Source organism: Alternaria viburni (assembly GCF_023758015.1).
Source record: "Alternaria viburni strain BMP 2772 chromosome Unknown scaffold_10, whole genome shotgun sequence".
Taxonomy (NCBI): Eukaryota; Fungi; Ascomycota; class Dothideomycetes; order Pleosporales; family Pleosporaceae; genus Alternaria; species Alternaria viburni.
Genome location: NW_026055779.1, coordinates 529,584 through 552,245, shown reverse-complemented (window position 1 = coordinate 552,245; position 22,662 = coordinate 529,584). Strand labels below are relative to the sequence as shown.

The following is a 22,662-nucleotide window of genomic DNA, read 5'->3' as shown; positions in this document are numbered from 1 at the left end:
CTTTGGGTGCCCTAATGTTACTATTCCGGACAAAGGGCCGTTCTTTAGCGGCGCTCGGCGCGCTCTTAATTGTGCTACTTCTTGCGATCGATACCTTCTTTCAGCAAGTTGTCAGCTTCCCAGACGAGTGGATGACACAGTCTAACGCCGGATCAATACCAAGGGTAGTGCAGTACGAGCCGCTCTACGCACCGGAAACCTTCCAAGGACTCGAGACGAATTTCGTGGACCCCGCTTTCAGAGACCTCTTTGGCCGGTACTTCGCAGGGAATGGGACCCACCCTACGCCTTTTGCCAACACTACACGCCCCGACATACCACTCTCTTGTCCTACTAGCATCTGTAACTGGCCCCCATACGAAACTTTAGGCGTGTGCAGCGAATGTGTACAAGCGACAAATTTACTGCAATTCGCGTGCTTAGAGACGAAAGTCGACTGGACCGCCACACATGTTCGCCCAATTGATGACGATTCATACGCCGAGAGAACAGTCTGTGGCTACTTCTTGAACGCAACAAGTAGATCGCCTGTACTGATGTCGGGGTATGTTGTTGGTGGTGGGAATGAAAAGCCAACAGATGAGGCTCTGCTCGTACGTGTGATGCCATTGACTGATATGCAGACAAAGGCGCCGGTCTTTGGCGGCTCGATCAACTTCAGGCATCTTCGCAATCCAATCCTGGACACACTCATTGTCTCGGCGCCCGACGGCCGTGATAGTGTGTATCGAAATGAAACTCCTGTTGCTCATGAATGCGTTTTGGCTTGGTGCGTCAAGACGGTGGCATCAGCATACGCGTGGGGTCAATATAGTGAGACGATATCGGCCGTCTACCTGAACACGACAGATCAACCGTGGCCATGGCCATGGCAGAGTTATCCGGTGGAGCTGGAGAGTGAAAATGGCACCATGACTATCTTTGATGAAGATGTGACGATCACTCCGCCTCTTGCCACCCGTACCAACTCAACTGCGGAATACGAAAGCTTCAGCATGTCTAATACCACCGCGTCAAACATCATGATAGGATTCGACGATTTCTTTCCTTCGTACTACACCGCTATCAAGGGACAGAAGCCAGCCCTGCGATACAAAAACTACCCCGATGGACCCTCTTTGCGCAAGCTGGCATTCAATCCACTTCTGTTTCCCAATAACGTCACTCACCACATGGAGAGATTGGCAACCGCCATGACCAACGTCATCCGATCATCTGTCAGCGTAGAGATGATTTCGGGCGATGCTCTATCTCCACAAAGCATCATTGCTATACAGTGGGAGTGGCTCAGTTTCCCATTCCTGTTACTCCTCCTGTCCCTGATCTTTCTGGTCTTGACGATCATCAAAACCGCAAGAGACACGGGAACGGGTGTTTGGAAGACATCGGTCATGCCGACTCTCATCTATAGTCTGCCCAAGGAGACTCAGGGTCAATTCCAGGAACCATCAACTTGGCACACTGCGAGGGATACGAAGAAGGTTCGCATCAGGCTGCTGCCAAAGTCGGGTTGGAGGGTGTCTGGTCAAAGCCATCTCAGTGCGTCGCCCCAAATACCGCATCCTGCTGTGCAAGCACCACGTGGCTGGATTTGACATGCACTGCCTTGAGCTGTGGAAAGAATAATACAAGCAAGTGCAAGTTGACTTTGGAGCCTGCAACAACGCAATGCACAAAAGTGTACACTCAATAGCAATGCCTATATGTAGGCTTCCGGACTATATGATACGCATGGACACCAGATCTACACAACCGCCTTTTGAAAAGTCCTCGGGAGCTTTGAATGTGATTATGTGGTGTGACAGAAGTTGTGAGGAGCAGCATGTTGCATTGCGACGCGTTTTCGGTCTCAGGCTCACGTGACTGGGTTTCAGCCTGCCTGATTTGTGCCGCGATCGTTATGCTCTCTTGGCTCTCTTCCAATCGTTATACGGATAACCACAACAAAATTATCCTGCGTGCCTAGACAATGCAATCGACCTGGCATCAGTAGTTTCCAAGGTGTTCATCAGGGTGAGGCGTAGTCACGGATAGAAGCGCCACTACATGCGTAGCGGAAATGAGTACGGCGTGCGATATCCTAGTTATACTTGTACTTGGTGAGCCTGATCAATGGATAAAGTACCAGGCGATTTCCTCTCGCTGTAGGTGATAGCTCCATCAACTGAACCGCAACCAATCTGCACGCATCTTCAATTTCCGTAGATCAATACTCTCCCTTTCCACTCATACCAATATGCGCGTGCACGCAGTCACCACATTGCTTTCCTTCTCTCTTGCTGTCCTCGCAGCACCCGTCTCAGACGCTAAGGTATTTCATCTCATATTCGTATCCTGAGGTCTTCGCTAATAGGGTATAGACATCACTTCATGATATCTCTTCTGCTAGTGCAAACCATCGACAAGATGCGATCCCTCCAACTCTCATCGAGCCCTTGAAAGCACGCAGCCAGGCCGAAGAGGTGCCTATTGAAGCTCGTGGCAGAGTCAATACCAGTACCGGACGAGGAAAACGAGAGGCCGAAGCCGAGGCTGAGGTTGAAGCCCTTGAAGCACGCCTCAGGGTCGGGAGTAAAGCAGGTGGCGTTCCACGGGATGCAGATGCGGAGACCGTCAAGCGGGCTATCGGGTTTCCAAAAGGTGGCTCGTCCAGAAGACGTCGGGATGCACAGGGGCTCAAGTTCAACAGCCCTGGTGGTCATCGACGACATGCGGATGCAGAGGCTATCGACCGATCTATCGGACTTCCAGAAGGTAACCTGGACACCGATGGAGTCACTATTTCCAACGAGGCCCTGGCCGACCGTAGTCGCCTGGTCACATGGCCCCGCACACGCGATGCTGAGGCATCGAACGATGTGGTTGCGCGTGGAAAGGGAGTGCCATGGACCCCCAAGCGCGATGCTGAGGCAATCAAGATCAACAGCCCTGGCGGCCATCGACGAGAAGCCGAGCCCATTAAACAAGCTCTCGGACTCCCAGCAGGTGGTTCGGACACCGACGGCCTCGCTACATCGAACGCGGCCCTGGCCGAGCGAGGCCACAACGTCTCATGGGGAGGCAAGCGCGCCACCGACCCGGCAGACGACTTGGCTGAGCGAGATCGTGGCTCGCGCTTGGGTGGACGCAAGCGTGGTCTTATAAGACACCCTGGAGGTTCTCCTAAGAGAGACCTTACCCCGGGTCGCGGCGACAGCTACCGACGTGAGGCTGAGCCCATCAGACATGCACCAGGAGGCGGCTGCCCTCGGGATGCCGCACCCGTCAAAATTCCACTAGGTGGCTGCCGTCGGGATGCTGCTGCCCAGCCTAACAGAATCGGCGGGGGTATAAGTGGCGGTCGACGAAATACCATTCCAAGAGGCATTCGCGGTAATGGTGCTAACCCACGAGGTGTCCGTCCGGGAAATGGTAATAATCCAAGAGGCTTTGTTCGTCCGGGCAGTGGTACTCGCCCAAGGGATGTCATTGCAGAGACGGTCGAGGCTCGTACGAGGCTCAGAGGCAACAGCCATCGTGTTTGACCGATGGTGGCTAGAGGGTTTGATCGGAAGAGTTCCATTTACTTCGTTGTTGCGAGCTCTTTTTGTACGACAATATCGGCTCAGATATCTCAAGGACCTGCTGGACATCAGGCGGAAGGTATCTAGGCATTCCATATCTCTTTGCAATGAAATACATATAAACCCATTTGCAACGCTTCGTCGTTAGATACAGTGTAGAGGTGATTGCTTTCGCGTTTGTCGTGGTACCAGAGGCAGAAAGAACGTTTCTGGAGATCATCTGACTCATCTCGGGGTTGGGTTTCACTTTGAACTCTTTCGCTTTTGCTTTTGGAACGCTGATACTGCTCGATCGTCTTCTTCCACACATGGCTATGTTATTTGCATCTATGTCACAGAAGATGGCTGCATGGTTACGAAACGGATCGAGATTTTACAAAGAGAGGCTATAACTACATGGAACAGAAACCGGCATATGCCAGTATCAAGGATCAGCGCGATGCTGATATGGGCTATCGCAATAGCGATATTACTAGACCACACGAATGCAGTATCATAGACCAGCAGAGCCAGTATTGGGACCAGCTCAAGGCTAGTATATGGGGACCAGACGAATCTAGTGTCGTAGACCAGCAGAGCTAGTATTGGTCAACTGGCACGCCGCCGAGTCGAGGTGACCGACACAAGGCTTGTTAGTACAGGCTAACGGATGAATGCAGTATCTTGACTGGTTCAAGATCAGTATCAACCCGTACATTCACCGCACCAGCCGCAGTCACATCCTCCTCTGGACTCTTGCTGCCCACTCCAGTCTTCGCCGCTCCCAGCAGCAGCAGCAGCAGCCAAACGACGGAGAGATTCATTGCCTGGCTCCTCACTCGTAGGCATATTTGCAGAGTTGCGGGTCGAATTAGAAGCTATCACCTGTTGTGAGGCCTCTGCTGCAATATACTCACGCACCGCCAAAGTGACCGAAATGACCGAAGTGACCATGGCTCGGAGGTCTCGTTGTTCAAAGTGCTGGTTCAAGCTCTGCTCGGCTGTCGTGAAGATGATGTACGAAGCCTCGAATTCGCTGACCTGGTTAATTTGCAAAGGATGCAAATTCACACGCGGCTCGTCTTGAGTAATTGTGTTGATGGCCGACTGCCGATGGTCGCGCGCGGTTCTCATTGCCCTATCGTAATGTCTCTGGTTGTCTGCATCGGGAATAACAACTATCATAATTAGCGAAACCTCTAAAGAGATACCAGTTGACTGACAGTTCCTCGAGTTTCGTGTCACTATGCCCATTGTGTTCTGCGAATTGCACGCTCTACCATATGGCGTATTGTGGACAATTTCATTCGAATTGTTATAAGGTCCACCGTACTGCGCATTGCCATGTGACACATTGTAGTTGTCGTAAGTTATGTTATTCGTTATGTTGTACTGCGCATTGTTGAAGAATTGATTGGAGTTGTCGTATTGCACATTATTCGTAGGGTGACTCGAGTTGTCGTATCGCGCATTATTCGTGGAGTAGTTCGAGTTGTTGAGGTATGCCCTGTTGGATTGCCCATTGTTGACGAATTGATTCGGACGGGCGTAAGCTCCGCCGCGTTGCGAATTATTGGCGTATTGGTTCGGGTTGACATATTGGTTCGGATTGTTTTGGTAAGGGCTATTGTGGCCCCGGTTGGGATAGTTGTTTTGGAAATTGAAGTTTCCGCGACCGGCCATTTCACTATACAGGTCAGCGCACGTCTGCGAAATCAGAATGTGGGGGTCACTTACATTTTGAGTGAAAAGGCGGGGAGCTGGAGAGGACGGGGAAGTTGCGATGAGATATACAGCTCTACTTGCGCTAGTGCTAGCGTAGGCAGTCATGCCAAGGCCAGGCGTGGATACTCGTTGAAGGAGGTGAAGGAGCGGAAGGAGCGACCTGATGAAATCTACGAGAGAAATATTGTTTCTGCGATGTCTTGTTACCGATGCGAAGCTTACGTAGATAAGACGCTTTAGCCCTTTCGCCTGTACGGCCCTTGGATGGGGTCGGCATCTGGAAGAAGACAGTGGGAGACATGAAAAATAACTTACAAACCGGGAGCCCCATCCTTGAAAAGGGTACGCAATGTTTTGGGCACTCGTTCAGCATAGGGGTACAAACATTACTTTTGCTATTTACTAGTTCGAAAGGACCTCCACAATGTTATCCCAGAAACCCAGATCGTACACATTTTCAACGGCCGCTAGATTCCACACGCGCTCGAAGCTATCTTCTCTAGCAACTGACTGTATGCGGCTCGGCAGTGTTTTGGGCGGCTGCCCATTTCGCGTGCGTATGAGTATGTGTCTGCTTTCCAGCGGCCAAGTCGTTGGCGGCTCTTCGTCTTCTGGCGGGGTTTCCGGAGGAGTCGGGAAGGGTGACGTCGACGAAGAAGAATGTGCTGAGGCATGTGTGTGTTCCCGTGCAGGTGCTGCTGAGCGATATTCTTGCATGGTATCCTCCCGCCTATGGCCCAGGAAAACGACGCCATCGGCCATGTCGTCTCGCCAGTCCGCCCACTTGGCGCTCTCGTTCGTAGTCATGCCGGCCCAGATCAGGTAGACGTGGTATGCGAGCAGGCCTAACGGAAGCGGCCATGTGAGAAGAGCCAGCAGTCCGACCCCAGACCCGCGCACACCGCCCATGTCGAGGTAGATGGTTGCGTAGATCAGGAAGTAGTGAGTCTTCCTGTCAAAGTATCCAAACCAGCTCTTCGTGTTTACGCCTTGCTTGGGGCTGTATCTGTACCATCCTTCGTACTTCAGATAATGTCTGTAGACCAAAGGCGAAAGGCTGTAGTAAGCCAGGTATGCGCCGTACGCGATCAGTATGCCGGTGGATAGCAACAGGGCTAGGAACCACTTGTAGTTGCCCCGCCCTAGGCAATTGTTGACCCATATGCAATGATGGTCCATCCTCGACACGCATGTCTTGCATATACTGCAATGCTTACTCCGCGCCGGCTTCAGGAACTTGCACGTCCGGCACGGCGTGCCTGGATAGTATAGGACCCTGTCGTACGGGTAGTGTCGCATCTGCTCGGCATGATTGAGCGTGGTGATGTATGTCTGGCTGTTGCTTTTCGCGCTGAGATATAGGAACATGTACGGCTGCGGCAGCAGAACGAAGGCTAGGAGCTTGTGATGCGGTCGGATGAGGTGCCAAACGGTGGGCAGGAATAACGTCGCGCATGCGGTTACGAGGCCGAGGAAGAAGATGACGACCAGCGGGTGCTTGTCGTGCATGAGATAATTGCCCAGACGGGCGCCACCATTGGTAATGCGGCCATTGGTGAGGGCAAGATCGAGCTTTCGGAATGCGGAAGGGATGTGGATGAGGAAGAGGCGGTTAAGGAAGCCTATGGGCGTGTTTCTGGGAATGTTAGAAGGGATGATGAGTAGGAGGGGTGTAGATACCTGAAAGCTGGCAGTCGTCCGAAGAAAGCTACAAATGTCACCAGCGACACTGTGATGGTGAAGATGATGATGGTGCGGGCGACCGTCATGGTGAAAGAGACCAGCAGACTGCGACACTACGCATGGCGGAACAGAATGAAGACGCGAATCGAAGCTCTATGGCATCACGTCGCGCTCTGTCTGTCAGTTCACAGAGGTGACAGCGCAAGCGTCGGATAAGGCTGAGCAGCCGCGGAGGCTAAGCGACCCCGCGTGAATCATGTGTCCCATGTGAGCACGCGTCGCGCCTGAGCCAACGCGTCATTGACCACCACCATAACCCGACAACACCACCCCACCATGGCTGGGCCGACCGTATACATCGACGTCGCAGAGGATTTCGATTTCGCGTCAGGCGGCCAATTATTCGCTGGCAAGAAATTCTGGGTTGCGCAGCGCGTAGCGTCGCGGAAACGGCTGCTGGACGACATCAAGGCCAACGGCGGAGAGATCGTTGCGTTGGAAAAGAAGGCGGACTACCTCATCGTCGACCACGCTCGGAGAGATTGTCCCCCAGGATCAACGTCGTATGAATTCATAGAAAAGTCCATCAAGGAGGGAGAACTCCAGGATCCCGAAGACTACACAGCCGGACCACCGTTAGGTGAGGCGCGAGAGGCTGGTTCCATTCATCAACCCACCAAGAGCGGAAGGACAGCGTACACAGCAGAGGAAGATAGGATACTCTCCAAATGGGTGCGCGACGCCCAATCAAAAGGCGCTTCCATCAGTGGGAACGAGCTATACAAGCAACTCGAAGCCAAGGTATGCGCCAACAAAGAAAACGCGCGCGGGAGTGGTCGCTAACGAACGACAGTACCCACGGCATACATGGCAGTCATGGCGCGACCGATGGGTCAAGACACTTAGCAAACGTCCGCTCTCGGCTTTCACGATACCTGATAACGCTCCTCCGTCTCCTCCTTCCGATCAGTCGAACGAACGTATGCCCCCAGTTCCAGCCCCCTCCAAGCCTACAGAACAGCAAATACCTAAAACAGAACAGACTCCAAGTGAGACAAACCTCGATAAGATGGGCAAAACAAAAGCGAACAGCGACTATAGTGTGGAAGAGTTAGAAGTCTTGTTCAGCATAGACGACTGGCTGGAATTATATGCTTTTGTAGAGTTTATCGATGGCGTGGAAGGACAAGACGATTACCTGTCTGCTTGGGATGGGTGGGCCGAGAATCAGGGAAACCAAACTGTCGAGCAGTGGCGGCAGTATTACGACAAGGTAGTCCGTCCACAGTGGTTGCGCGATCCGATATCGAAAAGGGAGAAGATCAGGAAGAAGATGGAAGAAAAGCACGACGAAATCGCAAGGCGGAGTCAGGCGCTCAGTCAGCATCCAGCAGAGATCGAGAAACCAGACGAAACACTGTCACAACCTTCTCCAACAACACGAACTAGAGTGGAGCCGGTACAGCGGTCAGCTTCTGAGGGAGCGAATTCTGAGGAATTACCGCAACCCCGAAACCCACCCAAAATCGCGTCAGAGCCTAAGATGCCGTCATCATCCACCGCTCGCCAAGAATCTCCGAACTTTTATGATGAGCAGCTTGCCAGGTACACTAAGCGATTACGCGAAGACAACTTTGTGAAGCAGGAAGATGAGGAAGAACTCGCTCCTCCCACCAAACGTCGGAAGAGCGGAAGCGCGACGCCTATCCAGGAAGAGCCAATGCGACCGATCAAAGCCGAGGGCACGCAGAACCAGCCTGTGGAGATATCTTCTGCTGCGAGTTCCCAGACTACTTCGACGTCAGGAGATGCCGAAGAGCTTATGCAAGAGCAAATCCGGTCTCAAGAGCCCGATACAGTGGATGAAGATGCCACCATCGTCAACATAGACGAAGATCTAAAGGAAGAAGAGGTGAGAAGCATAGAGTCAGATGATTTTCCTGACATTGATGAGCTACACCCTCTCTCTCCCCCACAAGAACAAGACTCGGTATCTGGCGATGATCTGCCCTCAAATACACCTACACCGCGTGCCACCCGACAAAAGATTTCTAATTTCGACACTCAAGCCATCCTATCATCGCCGACACAAGACACGTTCTCAAGACCACAAGACTTCGTCCCCAACATGGCTCCTCGACAACCGCAGCGATTCTCCTCACCCCCCGAACAACCAGCATCTGACGCATCAACCACCCAATCCATGGAAGAGTTCCGCCGCTCCCTCCAAGAAGAAGGAGAAGAAGACCCAGACCAAACCCTCTACTCGCAGCACCCCCCTCAACCCCTCCTCATATCCTCATCCCCAGCCCCTTCCACCTCATCCACAGGCGAAGAAGACCCCGACCCACCTCTCACCGGCGACGAAATCGTCGATTTCTACACCGAGCTGAACGAACAAAAATGGTCCGACGAATTCATCAGCCGAGCACTCAAACGCACAGGTCTACGCCCTGACTTGGCAGAAAAAGTACTCGATGCATGGAAGGTCGGGAAACCTTTACCGATGGAAAGGGGTATTTGGAGTAAAGAAGACGACGAAGCTGTTGAGGGTGGTGATGGGTATCAATTAGCGTTGTTGGAGAAGAAACATACGTTGGATGGGTGGGGTGGGATTGTGGAACGGTTGAAGTTTTTGGACACGTATCGGAGTCGGTAGTGAAGGTCGGTTAGGGGGTTGGTGTGGTTATTTCTATCAGTACTTCGGATGTTGGACAGTGGAATCGTTCCTTCAGATGGCGTTGCGTAAGGTTGGATTGGACGTTCGTATATACCCTCAGCGCAGCTTACACTGCCTCTATTTTGACGAAGAAAGCTACGATGAAAGCTGGAACAATTGTTTGGTAAACTACGGCCAGAAGTATCTCATTTCGTCATCACCTCAGATCCTCAATGTCCAACCCAAGCCCGATGCACCTCCCCATACCTCTCCCCCTCCGGCTTCGCCTGATCAACAATCCTCCTCATCTCCGCCATCTCCTCCTCCGTCAACTCCACATCCCTACTCCCCCAATTCTCCTCCAACCTCCCCACCTTCGTCGTCCCCGGAATCGGCATCATCCCCTGACTACTTACCCAAGCCAGCGCAATCTGACTCGTCGAACACCCCTTCTTCTTCGCCAACTTCTTAATCTCCTCCACAATCGCTTTGTTGCGATAGAAATTCTCGCCTTGGAATTTCGGGACAGTGCGCCGGAAGTCGTCGGGCGCAAAGGAGTCTGGTGATGGGAAGTCGAAGTTGTCGACGAGCCAGCCGTGGCCGAGGGGTGAGTACGCGATGTAGGAGATGGAGAGTTCGGCGGCGGTGGCGATGAGGGAGTCGGTTTCGTGGAGGGTTTCGAAGGCGGAGTATTCGGCTTGGATGGCGTGGATTTTGGCGATGGAGTTTGCTTTTCGGAGTGTCTTGGCAGAGCACTCTGAAAGGCCAATGTACTTGGTTTTGCCTGCCTTGCGGCATTCGTCGAGGGCGGGGATGGATTCTTCAAGGGGGGTTTTGGGGTCGATGCGGTGGAGGTAGTAGAGGTCGGGTGTAAATCCCAGCCTCTCAATCGTACCATCGATGTACTTCTTGATATGAGCTGGGCTGTTGGTTACGCCTGACTCGCCATCGAAGCATGCAACGCCGCACTTTGAGGCAACTGGACATAGACTATCAGCGATACTGCCATTGCGAGATCTTGTCCTCTAAGTGGAAGAACTTACTGAAGACCTTGTCGCGGACGTTGTGCTTTCGGATGAAGTCTCCTAGAAGCTTTTCGTTCACGCCTGCCTGGTACACGACGGCAGTGTCCCAGAAAGTGCAACCGAGTTCAATGGCTTTGAGGAGAATGGGCTCGGCTTGTTCAAGGCTGAGGTTGCTACCCAGTCCATGACTGAGGCCCATGCAACCAAAACCTGGAGATGGTACTTGGGTGTCCTGGAACTGGAATGTCTTGACCATTTTATTGGAGCGGGCTGTGTAGAGATGAGACGGTTTGCGGTAGGAGTGAAAGCTATCAAGCTGACTTGGTACTGTATACTGTCGTAGCAGAGGTCTCTCTTATATGTTCACACGTAGCAACTTCGAATACGTTCGGTGATACAGACTTCGAGAGTGTCAGCCAGTCGCATTAGCGGACCCATGCAACTTCGTGGATAAGTGATGTTGAGTCGAATATCTCCGCTAAAGCCGCGTTGCCCTTTTGCCTCACGTACTCCTAATCCTCACGCACTCCTAATCCTCACGTACTCCTAACAAGGGCCGAATTTCGTCGGTGAAGAATCTGACGTGATGTCCACATGGTTGTTTCAATTGGCGTGCTCAGAGGCGTTATGTCCGTTACCGCCGGTGTTGCGACTCACATCCACATCGATAGTTTGAAGTACCGATGTCTTGTCTATGCCAATTTCGCAGGTAAGTTCCACAATCGCATAGCTTACAGAAGTGACTGTTGGTATTATTGCAATTGTATCCAGCTAGTACGAGTTGCTTTGTCTAGGGAGAGGTGAGGTATGTTGGAAGATCGCAGCTAGCACATCGATGTTGATGAGGACGTTCAGCCACGCAGCCACAGCTTCAAGCCACTCATTACCAGCAATGACGTCGCCCAAGATGTGGATGCTGGAACCCTGCTTGTCGCGTGTGTCTCCTGAGATCTGTTGAAATGTCGACACAACTACGTCTTCGCGTCTCCGTGTATTACGCCGCGATCCGATCTCCCCGGCCATTGCATCATCCCTGTGCCGACAATGAGGCACCGACTGTCAGCGCTGGCCTCGCTCCCACGCGCTTCAACATTCCCGACCGCTCGATGCGCGCCACTATTCACACGCAACTCTCCACGCATATCAATACAGCTGAGGGCATCCTCCCAATTCAGATGCTATGCGACCAAGCCCAGAGGCGTAGACAAGGAGACTGACAAGTATGGAGACTACAGCAACTCCAATGCGCGGCCTGCGGCAGACCTGAATGAGAACATCACACAGGAAGAGAAGGACCACTTCGCAAAGAAACTGAAGGAAGACAGGGGCAAGCAAATACGAACACCATGGCACAGGGAAGGAAGCGACCTGCCGCCTGTCGCGCGACAGAGGAGCGCTGGAGCCATGACCAAGGGTATGCCTCTCTCGTCGTATGAGGACTTCATCACTAACAAGAGACAGGCAAACTTCTCACTACCCCATCGCGGATGCTTAAGATCATCCTACCACTTACGACGAGCGACATGAACACGGATCGCAAAGATGTAGAACCGCTAGCACTCCTCGTCCACCCACAGCAACCCATTTCCTACCTCGAACGCCTGATACAAGCCGAACTACCCACGATTAAGGACAAGGAGGGTCGTGATCGTCAGCCGAATGTCTACTTTCGCGCCGAGGACTCAATGCAGCACGACGCCGAGCCGGAGGAAGTGGAAAGCACACCAGTCAGTAACGAAAGCGAGAGTCTCAGCGAGAAAGACGGCGAGGAGGACTTTGAACAGGTCGATGAGATCCGTATCGACGGAAAGGTCCAGAAAACAGGGAAGCTCAACAGCCAAGATCGGAAGACACCTGAGCAAGCTGAGCAGCTGCGAGGTGGGCCTGGAAAGGGAGGCGTCGAGTCGTACTCCGGACAGGGCCAGGAAGCACCAGCAGACAAGCAAGGCGAGCGCAAGTTTGTGCGATGGTCTTCATCCACCGAGATTGGCGACTTTATTCGCGATGCTGCTCGAGGGCAAGAATTCGCCATTGAGATTGAAGGTGCGCCAGAGGAGATCCGGGTTGGTGTACCCAGCTTCAACGACAGGACCTACTATCTACGAATGCGTCTGCGCAAGACGTCTAAGAAGATCAGCGAGATGGCGAGCGTGAAGAAAGAGTGCGATGACCTCGCTCAGGCGGCAGCAAAGAACGTTGCAAGGGCTGGTTTTGTCGGCATCGCGGGGTGGTGGTGCGTTGTGTACTACCTTACCTTCCAGACAGAGTTGGGCTGGGATGTCATGGAGCCCGTCACAGTAAGCTTGATCACACCTTGAATCTAGGATTTATCTGACATTTGACAGTACCTGGTGGGTCTCTCCACTCTTATCGGTGGTTACGTATGGTTCCTCTACCACAACCGCGAAGTCAGCTACCGGTCTGCCATGAACTTCACCGTTTCTCGCCGACAGCAAAAGTTGTACGCGCAACATAATTTCGATTTGCGCAAGTGGGAAGTCCTGATTGAAGATGGAAATGCGCTTCGCAAGGAGATCAAGGCTGTTGCCAACGAGTACGATGTTGAGTGGGACGAACTACAAGAAGAGAAGGACGAGAAGGTCCAGGAAGCACTCAAGAAGGACCGCAAGAAGAAGGAGGAAAAGAAGAAGTCCAAGGACGACGAGGATGACCCGGCACCGGAACCGAAGAAGGACGACTAAGACAAGTGAGCGGTGGATCATTGCACCAGCTCATACAGGTTTTGCAGGTTGAGCACTTGAGCGAGGCGTTCATGGGCATTTTCGGTAGACAGCGTTTGCAGCATGGTACATATTGCTGCCACATGTGGTCCTGCACCACATATGTATATTTGCCATTGAGCGTCACTTCTGATCATCTGATGGCGCGCCGGCTGATTTAATATGATCAAACATCATCAGCCGGGTTTGGACGCGGAGAACGCCCTGCTGTCATCTATAACGTGGTACTGTGCCGCCACTATACATGACCGCGTCTGGGGCTAACGCGCTGTCAGACCTGGGTCTAGGAATGCACGATTGCCGAAAACCGTACTACGGCCATCAGCATGCAAGCAATCGCTTCCTCCCACGGTCATCTGTCTGCCTTTTGTCTCACACCTCAGTCCATGATAGGATTGCGACACAACCACCAACTCGTAAAGGAATGTGCATCATCATGTATAATCGGTAGCAATGTCCACGTATGCGACATTGGGAACGAATGTTGTGTTGCGTTATAATTGGACTTGTTGCCTCCTCGGCCAGCGAAAAGCAACTCGGCACCAGGACACTTCGAGATGGCGGTGCATGGTGGTGTAGAGATTTAGGGCCCGGGTTGGGGTGGGCCGTTGCGCGTGTTGGAGTGGGCCCACAACGACTATTTATATCGCCCCGTGTGGGGATTTCTTCTTGGATACCAAGACGAACACCACAACGGTCGCATGTCGGACAGGACGACAAACGTGTCACGAGGCTGTCCGAGTTTCGCCCGGAATACATCGGCGGTTTGCAGCACACCTGGGATTGATAGTGCTTGTTCCGAGGGCTGCTAGACGGGCGCAGATATGGCCTGAGGATGGCGGCCGTGTGGTGCCTGTTCTTTACTTAGCCGCCGACGTCTGGTCGCGGGCAGGGATGCCGCATAAGGTGCATGTGGGCGTATGCATGAGGCGGCGCCCATTCGCTGGACAAGCAAAAGTCAAGCCTCGCTACAGGGCCAAACCTCCGTCGTCGACACTGCATCGAGGCTAGACGTGCAAGCCGCGTGCCCGACATGATCGACGTCTGCTTGCCCGGCGTCGAATTGGCCGCCTTCCCTTCCATCCTCATCGTTGACCGACACACAGCATGACCCAGCATCCTTGCGCGCCTCGGCCTCTGCGTTCGCGTGCTAGGTGACAACGTCGAGAGTGGTGCAGCGACCAACGCCGCCCCATCGCGTCTCCGCTGCTGGATTCGCCCGTACCACTTGGGAGCCGCCAGCCCTAATCGACATCAAAGTTGATAGTGGCAGCCATGGAGCACGCCTACAGTCCCGCGCCGCCGTCGCCCCGACTGCCTCCACCACCGCCCTCACCGCATCCCGCCCACCTCCAGGCTCCGCAGATATCTCCCCGGCGCTTCGCTGTGCAACCTCCCCTCCTCAACACCACCCTCGCCCCGCCCCATCACTCCCCCCACGCGTACCTGCATGGCTCGTCGTCTACGCCGGGGACTTCCTCATCTCTGAGCCTGCCCTTCACGCCTTCCCCAACGCCCTCGGCGTATGCGCCTTCCCCCAGCGCCGCTGCTTCTCCCATGGCCATGAGGGGCTCGGGTCCAGCCGTGCCATACAATCCCCAGCAATGGACGCGGGGAGGGAACGTCAGCGGGCAGCATGTCCAGCATAGCCAGACGTCGGTCCCTACGAGGCTCCAGGATGTGACGGGCATGGAAGGTATATATCACTTCCTACTTCCTCCTCCTCTCATATCATACGTAGTAGATTGGATAGACTTTCTTTTCGTCTTCGCAAAGCATCAATGCCTGTGTGTCGAAGCCTTGTATCAATTGCGCAAACCCTTCGTGGGAATCTCCCGCGCATAATGAGATGTGATGCTAATGGCAACAGCGTCGATGCCCTCCCCACCGCCTCCGTACTCCCCCGGCCAGAATCCGAACGTATCACAGTCCCTGAGCAGCCATAGCAATACCTCGTCGCCTCAGATGTCGGCCGGCGCGTTTCCTCATCCCCCACCTCCCCCACCGCCGAGTAGCACCCCTTCCTCGGCGCGACCAATATCTGGGTACCATAGCCGACCCGGATCTATGGTCATACCCTCTAGCGCGACGAGCATAACATCAAATCCGCTATTCCCTCCTCCACCGCCCAGAAACGGGCCCGGACGGTCAGCATCGCGCGACAAGTTGGCTTCCAAGTTTAGTCTGTCGTCGTTTAGGAATCGGAACAATGACCATAGTCCTGCCCCGAGCAACATCGACTCGCTCCATATCAGCACTTCCGATGCGATCCAGCGGGCACCAGCTTCTCCTGGGCTGGTCGCACAGAGGGCGACTTCCAAGTATGTCAGTGTACACTGTAGCACGACTCGATACTGACTTCGGTACAGTTACATTGCGAACACGTTAGAACGGCGGTACAGCCCCGACACACAGTCGCCTATCCGGGCACCAACCTCTCGCAGAGCTGCGTCTGCTGGTGTGCCAGGTTACGAGACCCGGACACCTATTGACGAGTCGCCCATAGTCCCACCAGGAGGGAGCTGGAGTCGAAATGCCCCATTACCCCCGCCTCCGCCGGGCCCGCCGCCCAGCAGCTCAAGATCGCAAAGTATGGGCCCCGGAACAGAACCGCCAGCAAATCGAGCGCCTACTTTACCCTCCGCGCCTCCAACGAGGAGGCCAGGTCAAACAACACTAACGCCGATACCACCCACACCCCAGGGCTGGCAGGACGAGCAGGCGAACGTGCGATCGAGGTCTCCAGCAGCACACGGTCTACACATCGATACAAGTCCTCGCGCTGTTCATTTGTCTGATCCTGCGCCAACGTCAGAAAGCGGAAGCGTTTCGATATCTTCAGGGCCAACAACGATCACATCGGGTTCCGGCAGCACTCTCTACCGCGCAGACAAACGGGAGACGAGTACCAGAGGCATCCGTGAGCGAAGGAGCGAGAGTCGTGCTGCTCGAGAGCTACGGATCGAGCCCAGCAACAACCCTTGGGCGCAAGATTTGGAAGCAGAGTCAGCAAAGCCTGCCAATCTCGACTTGGGAACGCCTGAAGGAGGCTTGACCCGTCGTGGTGCCATCACCAAAGGTACACCGAGGAGTGGTGGCGCCCTACGATCGCCCAGGAGCGGACACCTCTTTGAAGACCCTGGGTCGTCCCATTCCACGCCTCGGATGGACGTGAACGGAAAGGCGGCATCTTTGTCCGTCGCAACGCCACCTTTCTCGCCAGGTATGGAACATCTCAGTCGTTCAGCACAAAAAGCACCCGTCTCCATTCCCTCGAAAGCGCTACCCACTCCACCGTTGCGTATCTATAGTGATGATGGAGAAGCGGATCTGACGCGACACTCAGAAGCTGCAAACGAATCGGCTACGCAAACACCCAACACGTCGAAAATGGGTGTACAAAGCTCAACGCTGAGCACCCCGAAGCCAGCAAACGTCCACGCTTTTGCGACTGCCTCTATGGAGCGACATCGACAGTTCATTGAAAAAGAGATGGCTGCGGAAACGGACCAAGACAGGCTGGAGTTGTTTGCCGAGTTCATTGTCACTGAGTCGCGACTCCGCCGTGATCGGTACTCCGGAGCTTTCGACGCAATGGCCGGAGACATTATGGATCTGACAAGAGACTTATGGCGCTCGTACGGCAATTCTGGACGCAGATCAGCTACACCTAACACTCAGGCCACGCCTGTAGGTCATAGTAGCAGGAGATCTCAAGGTTCTGTAGCCGGTGAATCCCCGGATACACGCTTCTCCTCGATGCCAACGACCGCTGCCAGCCCAGCATCCTCCATTGGCAACTTCACTCCGCATACCGAACCAGCCTCTCCTTCGAGCGCATCTAGCCAGAAAGCTCGCGATGCTTCGTGGGCAAACAATTACCATCCTTCCCTCTCGCCTATTCCAAGCATGGCTATGAGTACCATTCCTGATGAGCAAGATTCGCGGGGACGCTCAGCAAGTCGCTGGTGGGAGAGCGATGGCGGCTCATCTGGTGTTGGGGGTGGCAGAAGGGTGGAGCGGAGTAAACGGGAATCCAAATACATGAGCTTGTTACCGAAGGAGGCCCGCGAGAACCAACAGTGGGCGGGTGAAGATCTGTCTACTCCAAGGCAACGAGGCGAATCCAGCAGTCGACCAGCTTATGGAGCCAATGAATACCCACCCGAGAAGGTCGGACTGCACGAAGACAGTCTACAGCCATCGCAGCAGCAGCCTTACGGTTACTATCCCAGGTCTGCGACGGCAACGCCCGACCCACATAAGCTGGATGTATCGCGACTAGTCACTCTCCCGCCATCGTACCCACGTCATCACCCCGCAGTCAACAATAGCCATCCCGATTTGGCAACTATCCGGACTAGTCTCCGGACTCTATCTGAGCTCGACGACGTAAAGAGTACGAAGGCGAAGTTCAAGACGAAGATTGAAGCACGAAAAGAGCAAGAAAATGCATCGCTGTCTGACAGAAGAGCCCAACTGCGATACAACATCCAGGACAATGTCCGGAATGGAGTCATGTCGTTTGCGGAGGCGGCGAAAGCAGAAGCAGACTTTGAAGCACGAGAGCATCAAAGAGCTCAGGACGTAGTTCAGTGGGTGTTCGACAGCTTTCAGGCTGAAGTCGCCAATCCACTGCACGCCATGTTCTGCGAGCGCATCACCAAGGCCACGGCATCGATGGAGCATCTCAAAGGGCGTTTGAGCAGCGAGGCGCAGGAGCCCAATCCGAACCAGATGCAGGAAGAGGGTGACGAGAAACCAGAGCTCTTGGAGATGCTTACCCTGCACAAATGGCTCTTTGAGGCCCGGGAGCAGCTACACAAGGAGATGTTCGACCTGGAAGACGAGCGCAACGATCTTTACAGAGACATCATTGTCCTGCCGTACGTCCAGACCAAGAACGAGCAGAAGGTCAAGGAAGCTACGACCTTCTTCCAGCGCGATGGCCAGGATCGCAAAGTCACCTTCGAGAAGGAGACATTGAAGCGCTACGAAGATCTGATGAACGTCATCGAGCAGAACGTGACTCGGGGTGTCGAAGCGCAGCTGTCAGCTTTCTGGGACATTGCGCCTGGACTACTAGAAATCGTGCAGCAGGTACCCCGCAACTTGCATGGCTTCGGAGTTCTGGTCCCACCGCAAGAGTATGCGGAAACACCAGCATACCACGACTACCCTCTGCAGTATCTCTACACTTTGTTGGCACACGCCGGTCGCTCGGCGTACCAATTCATCGAGTCGCAGATCAATCTGCTCTGCCTACTGCATGAGGTCAAAACTGGAGTTATGACCGCAGGCTCCCGACTTCTCGAGACACAACGACTCTTGGAAGGCGAGGATCTTACGGGTGTGAATCAAGAGATGAAAGCCATCAGGGCAGACGAGGAGCGGCGACTGACGGACGACCTCAAAGAAAAGGTTGGTCTCGTCGAAAGCCAGTGGAACGAGGCACTTGGACAGGGTCTCGAAGACTGCAAAGCACGCGTAGAAGACCACCTGACCGAGCAAGGAGGGTGGGATGATACTCTCAAGGAGTAGTTCAAGTATTTGTTGATGACGATGACGTGGTCGGCATTTTTAGCATTTTCGCACCGTATCGATACCCGTTTGAATATCTACCCAAAATACCATCTCGTAGGTTGTCGTACTTGACATGGATACGCCTTGGATGCATGATTGCGCTTGTCTCCGAAGACGGTTGTCTAGCTTGCAGTGCTTGTGCATGTATGTCGTGCGTCGTCTTACAGAGATGCACCTTACCCCAGGATAGCTGGTCAGCGGCCCAAAGCTGGCTTCGATGCGCACTTGATAATCTTGCTTTGTCTTGTCTCTCGAGTATTGATCAAATCGGTACAGTCCTGCACAGAACTGGCAACAATGCATGATCGCGACTGCAGAAACTCTTCTGTTCCATCCCTCCTCATACGCCTACTCGCGTATCTGACATGTGATACGCACAAGGTCAGGGTCCAGTATCGCGGCGGCTGTTACGCTTGTCTGCTCTTTCACAAACAAGAACACTGTAGTGAAGCCACTGCCCCCGGTCCTGTCAGCCGACTGCCTTCCTATTTGCTCACCCATCGCCATTGTCTGCCTGCCCAGGGCTCTTTCATTCACCGCCCTGGTTGCGCCGTCTATAAGAAGCTAGCGCGGCGCCCGGACCACCCAAAAAATCACACACCTGCGCATAAAGACTGGCAACCTCGTCGTGTCCCTCCCCCCCAAACGCTTAACCACCCCCAACTACACCCACAGCTCTCCAAGCCCTCGGTTCCCAGTGGACCGTTCATAACAGAAAAAGAAACAAAAAAATACAGAAAACAACAAGAAAAGCCCGTCCGACGACCACCGCCAACCCTTCGTCTCCCACTGTCGCTTGCAACCGACAGACGTCTTACTTGGTCTCACCTTTTTCGCACGAAGAAGCAACCAGCGCGCCCGCACAGCCCGCGCTCCCGGTCCCATACGCCGACTCTGTTACCCCGCACATCTGCTGTTGCAACTTAGGTGAGTGCTGAAACTTTTTGCGAAGCGAGCGCACTGGCACATGTCGACGCTGCTCGTGCCCGCAATATTAGGACCCCTCCGCTAACCTGCGACCCCGCAGATATACATCATGTCTGACGTCGCCAACTCTACCTCGCCCGTCCAGGACGGTGCTGCCGCCAACGGCGCTCAGGTCGACACCAACGTCGCTGCCGCCCAGGGCGAAGCCCCCACCCCCACCACCGCTGCCCCCGCGAACAACCAGAACTCCGCGTCGCTCTATGTTGGCGAGCTCGACCCCTCCGTCACCGAGGCCATGCTCTTCGAGCTGTTCTCGTCGATTGGCCAGGTCGCGTCTATCCGTGTCTGCCGTGACGCCGTGACCCGTCGCTCGCTCGGTTACGCCTATGTTAACTACAACAGCTCTGAGGATGGCGAGAAGGCCCTCGAAGAGCTGAACTACACCGTCATCAAGGGCAAGCCTTGCCGCATCATGTGGTCCCAGCGTGACCCCGCTCTGCGCAAGACTGGCCAGGGCAACGTCTTCATCAAGAACCTCGACCACGCCATCGACAACAAGGCTCTCCACGACACCTTCGCCGCCTTCGGTAACATCCTCAGCTGCAAGGTCGCTCAGGACGAGCTTGGCAACTCCAAGGGCTACGGATTCGTCCACTACGAGACCGCCGAGGCTGCCAACAACGCTATCAAGCACGTCAACGGCATGTTGCTCAACGAGAAGAAGGTCTTCGTCGGCCACCACATCCCCAAGAAGGAGCGCATGAGCAAGTTCGAGGAGATGAAGGCCAACTTCACCAACATCTACGTCAAGAACATCGACCTCGATGTCTCTGACGAGGACTTCCGTGAGCTCTTCGAGAAGCACGGTGACATCACCTCTGCATCCATCGCGCGCGATGACCAGGGCAAGAGCCGCGGGTTCGGCTTCGTCAACTACATCAAGCACGAGGCCGCCTCTGACGCCGTCGAGAAGCTCAACGACGTTGACTTCCGTGGCCAGAAGCTCTACGTCGGCCGTGCCCAGAAGAAGCACGAGCGCGAGGAGGAGCTCCGCAAGCAGTACGAGGCCGCTCGTCTCGAGAAGCAGTCCAAGTACCAGGGTGTCAACCTCTACATCAAGAACCTCAACGACGACGTCGATGACGAGAAGCTGCGCGACATGTTCACTCCTTTCGGTACCATTACCTCCGCCAAGGTCATGCGCGATGCCATGCCCGCTGAGCGCGCCGAGACCCCGTCCGACGAGAAGAAGGACGAGGCCAAGGAGGAGCCCAAGGAGGCTGAAAAGACTGAGGAGTCCAAGGATGAGTCCAAGGCTGACTCTTCTGACGAGAAGAAGGACGAGAACGCCAGCGGCGAGAAGGTCACCATCAAGGGTGAGAAGAAGATCCTTGGTAAGAGCAAGGGCTTCGGTTTCGTCTGCTTCAGCAACCCCGACGAGGCTACCAAGGCTGTCACCGAGATGAACCAGAAGATGATTGAGGGCAAGCCTCTCTACGTCGCTCTTGCCCAGCGCAAGGACGTCCGCAAGAACCAGCTCGAGGCCACCATCCAGGCCCGCAACCAGCTCCGCATGCAGCAACAACAGCAGCAGCAGTTCGGTGGTATCCCTCAGATGTTCATCGCACCTGGCCAGCAGCCTATGATGTTCCCCGCTGGTGGCCGTGGTCAGATGCCCTTCCCCGCCGGTATGCCCGGCCAGCAAGGTGGTCGTGGCGCTGGTTTCCCTGGCGGCATGCCCGGTCAGCAAGGCGGTCGTGGTGGTCCCAACGGCCAGCAGATGCCTCCCATGTACATGCCCCCCGGCATGGCTCCCGGTGCCTTCCCTCCTGCGTACATGAACCAGCAATACATGCAGCTTGCTCAGGCTGCTCAGCAGGCTATGGGCGGACGCGGCGGTCGTGGCGGCCCCATGGCTCCTATGCCTGGTATGCCCCAGGTCCCGATGGCTGGTGTTCCCGGCATGCGCGGTGGTCAGGGTGCCTTCCCTCCTCAGGGTGGTCGCGGCGGCATGCCCCAGGGCGGCCGATCCGGTCAGTCCCCCATGCCCGGTTACCCCCAGGGCGGCCGTGGCGGTCCCGCCGGTGCTGGCGTCGACATGGGTGCTCTGAGCGGCGCTCCTCCTGGTCAGCAGAAGCAGATGCTCGGTGAGGCTCTCTACCCCAAGATCGCTGAGATGCAGCCCGAGCTCGCCGGCAAGATCACCGGTATGCTCCTCGAGATGGACAACAGCGAGTTGATCACCCTGTAAGTTTCCCACTTTCCGTCGCACTATTTTCCGTACTGACTATCCTAGCACTTCTGATGAGTCTGCTCTCCGCGCCAAGGTCGACGAGGCCATGAGCGTTTACGACGAATACGTCAAGAACAAAGAGGGTGAGCCTGAGAAGGAAGCCCCCAAGGAGGAGACCAAGGAAGATGCTTAGATCTCTTTCTAGTTGCCACTGAGTAGGATTCGGTTCGCGATTCTCTCGAACGGCAACAAGTTACGATGGTCGCATGATCTTTCTGAACGGCGAACGGCGCACGGGTAACGGTTTTCATTCACGACACGGGACGGCTTTCATGACCCATGCACCCAAAAAGTTTTCACGATTCGATGTCCTCTTCTCAGTTACCTACTACGATACCTCTTTCCCCGGCAACTGACTCCTTCACTGGAACGTCGGCTGCCTACAACACCCAAACTCGCATCTCCAGAGTTTGGTTTTCCCCTCATGTTTTTTTCTTTGTTCCCCGCTTTGTGCATGTTATCATAGACGGCGCCACGTCTTCGA

General features: G+C 54.6%; 8 protein-coding genes across 8 annotated transcripts; 6 read left to right on the top strand and 2 right to left on the bottom strand.

The window, feature by feature from the left end:
* Positions 1-911: 911 nt before the first annotated feature.
* On the top strand, positions 912-1,626 carry J4E79_005448 (uncharacterized protein; the record flags this gene model as incomplete). Its single annotated transcript, XM_049354326.1, has 2 exons — positions 912-1,509; positions 1,541-1,626. 2 exons carry the CDS (start codon positions 912-914, stop codon positions 1,624-1,626), a joined length of 684 nt encoding a protein of 227 aa, XP_049211191.1.
* Positions 1,627-2,236: 610 nt separating this feature from the next.
* Positions 2,237-3,524, top strand: J4E79_005447 (uncharacterized protein; the record flags this gene model as incomplete). The annotated part of the gene is made up of 2 exons (XM_049354325.1): positions 2,237-2,311; positions 2,361-3,524. 2 exons carry the CDS (start codon positions 2,237-2,239, stop codon positions 3,522-3,524), a joined length of 1,239 nt encoding a protein of 412 aa, XP_049211190.1.
* A 2,145-nt stretch (positions 3,525-5,669) lies between these two features.
* On the bottom strand, positions 5,670-7,036 carry J4E79_005446 (uncharacterized protein; the record flags this gene model as incomplete). The annotated part of the gene is made up of 3 exons (XM_049354324.1): positions 5,670-6,409; positions 6,485-6,903; positions 6,948-7,036. 3 exons carry the CDS (start codon positions 7,034-7,036, stop codon positions 5,670-5,672), a joined length of 1,248 nt encoding a protein of 415 aa, XP_049211189.1.
* A 250-nt stretch (positions 7,037-7,286) lies between these two features.
* On the top strand, positions 7,287-9,609 carry J4E79_005445 (uncharacterized protein; the record flags this gene model as incomplete). The annotated part of the gene is made up of 2 exons (XM_049354323.1): positions 7,287-7,751; positions 7,804-9,609. 2 exons carry the CDS (start codon positions 7,287-7,289, stop codon positions 9,607-9,609), a joined length of 2,271 nt encoding a protein of 756 aa, XP_049211188.1.
* A 342-nt stretch (positions 9,610-9,951) lies between these two features.
* Positions 9,952-10,890, bottom strand: J4E79_005444 (uncharacterized protein; the record flags this gene model as incomplete). Its single annotated transcript, XM_049354322.1, has 3 exons — positions 9,952-9,975; positions 10,026-10,588; positions 10,653-10,890. The coding sequence occupies 3 exons, from the start codon at positions 10,888-10,890 to the stop codon at positions 9,952-9,954; spliced, it is 825 nt and encodes a 274-aa protein (XP_049211187.1).
* Positions 10,891-11,678: 788 nt separating this feature from the next.
* On the top strand, positions 11,679-13,336 carry J4E79_005443 (uncharacterized protein; the record flags this gene model as incomplete). The annotated part of the gene is made up of 3 exons (XM_049354321.1): positions 11,679-12,048; positions 12,096-12,931; positions 12,980-13,336. 3 exons carry the CDS (start codon positions 11,679-11,681, stop codon positions 13,334-13,336), a joined length of 1,563 nt encoding a protein of 520 aa, XP_049211186.1.
* Positions 13,337-14,932: 1,596 nt separating this feature from the next.
* Positions 14,933-18,916, top strand: J4E79_005442 (uncharacterized protein; the record flags this gene model as incomplete). The annotated part of the gene is made up of 3 exons (XM_049354320.1): positions 14,933-15,071; positions 15,246-15,696; positions 15,745-18,916. The coding sequence occupies 3 exons, from the start codon at positions 14,933-14,935 to the stop codon at positions 18,914-18,916; spliced, it is 3,762 nt and encodes a 1,253-aa protein (XP_049211185.1).
* Positions 18,917-19,994: 1,078 nt separating this feature from the next.
* On the top strand, positions 19,995-22,311 carry PAB1_1 (Protein phosphatase PP2A regulatory subunit B; the record flags this gene model as incomplete). The annotated part of the gene is made up of 2 exons (XM_049354319.1): positions 19,995-22,132; positions 22,182-22,311. The coding sequence occupies 2 exons, from the start codon at positions 19,995-19,997 to the stop codon at positions 22,309-22,311; spliced, it is 2,268 nt and encodes a 755-aa protein (XP_049211184.1).
* Positions 22,312-22,662: the final 351 nt, after the last annotated feature.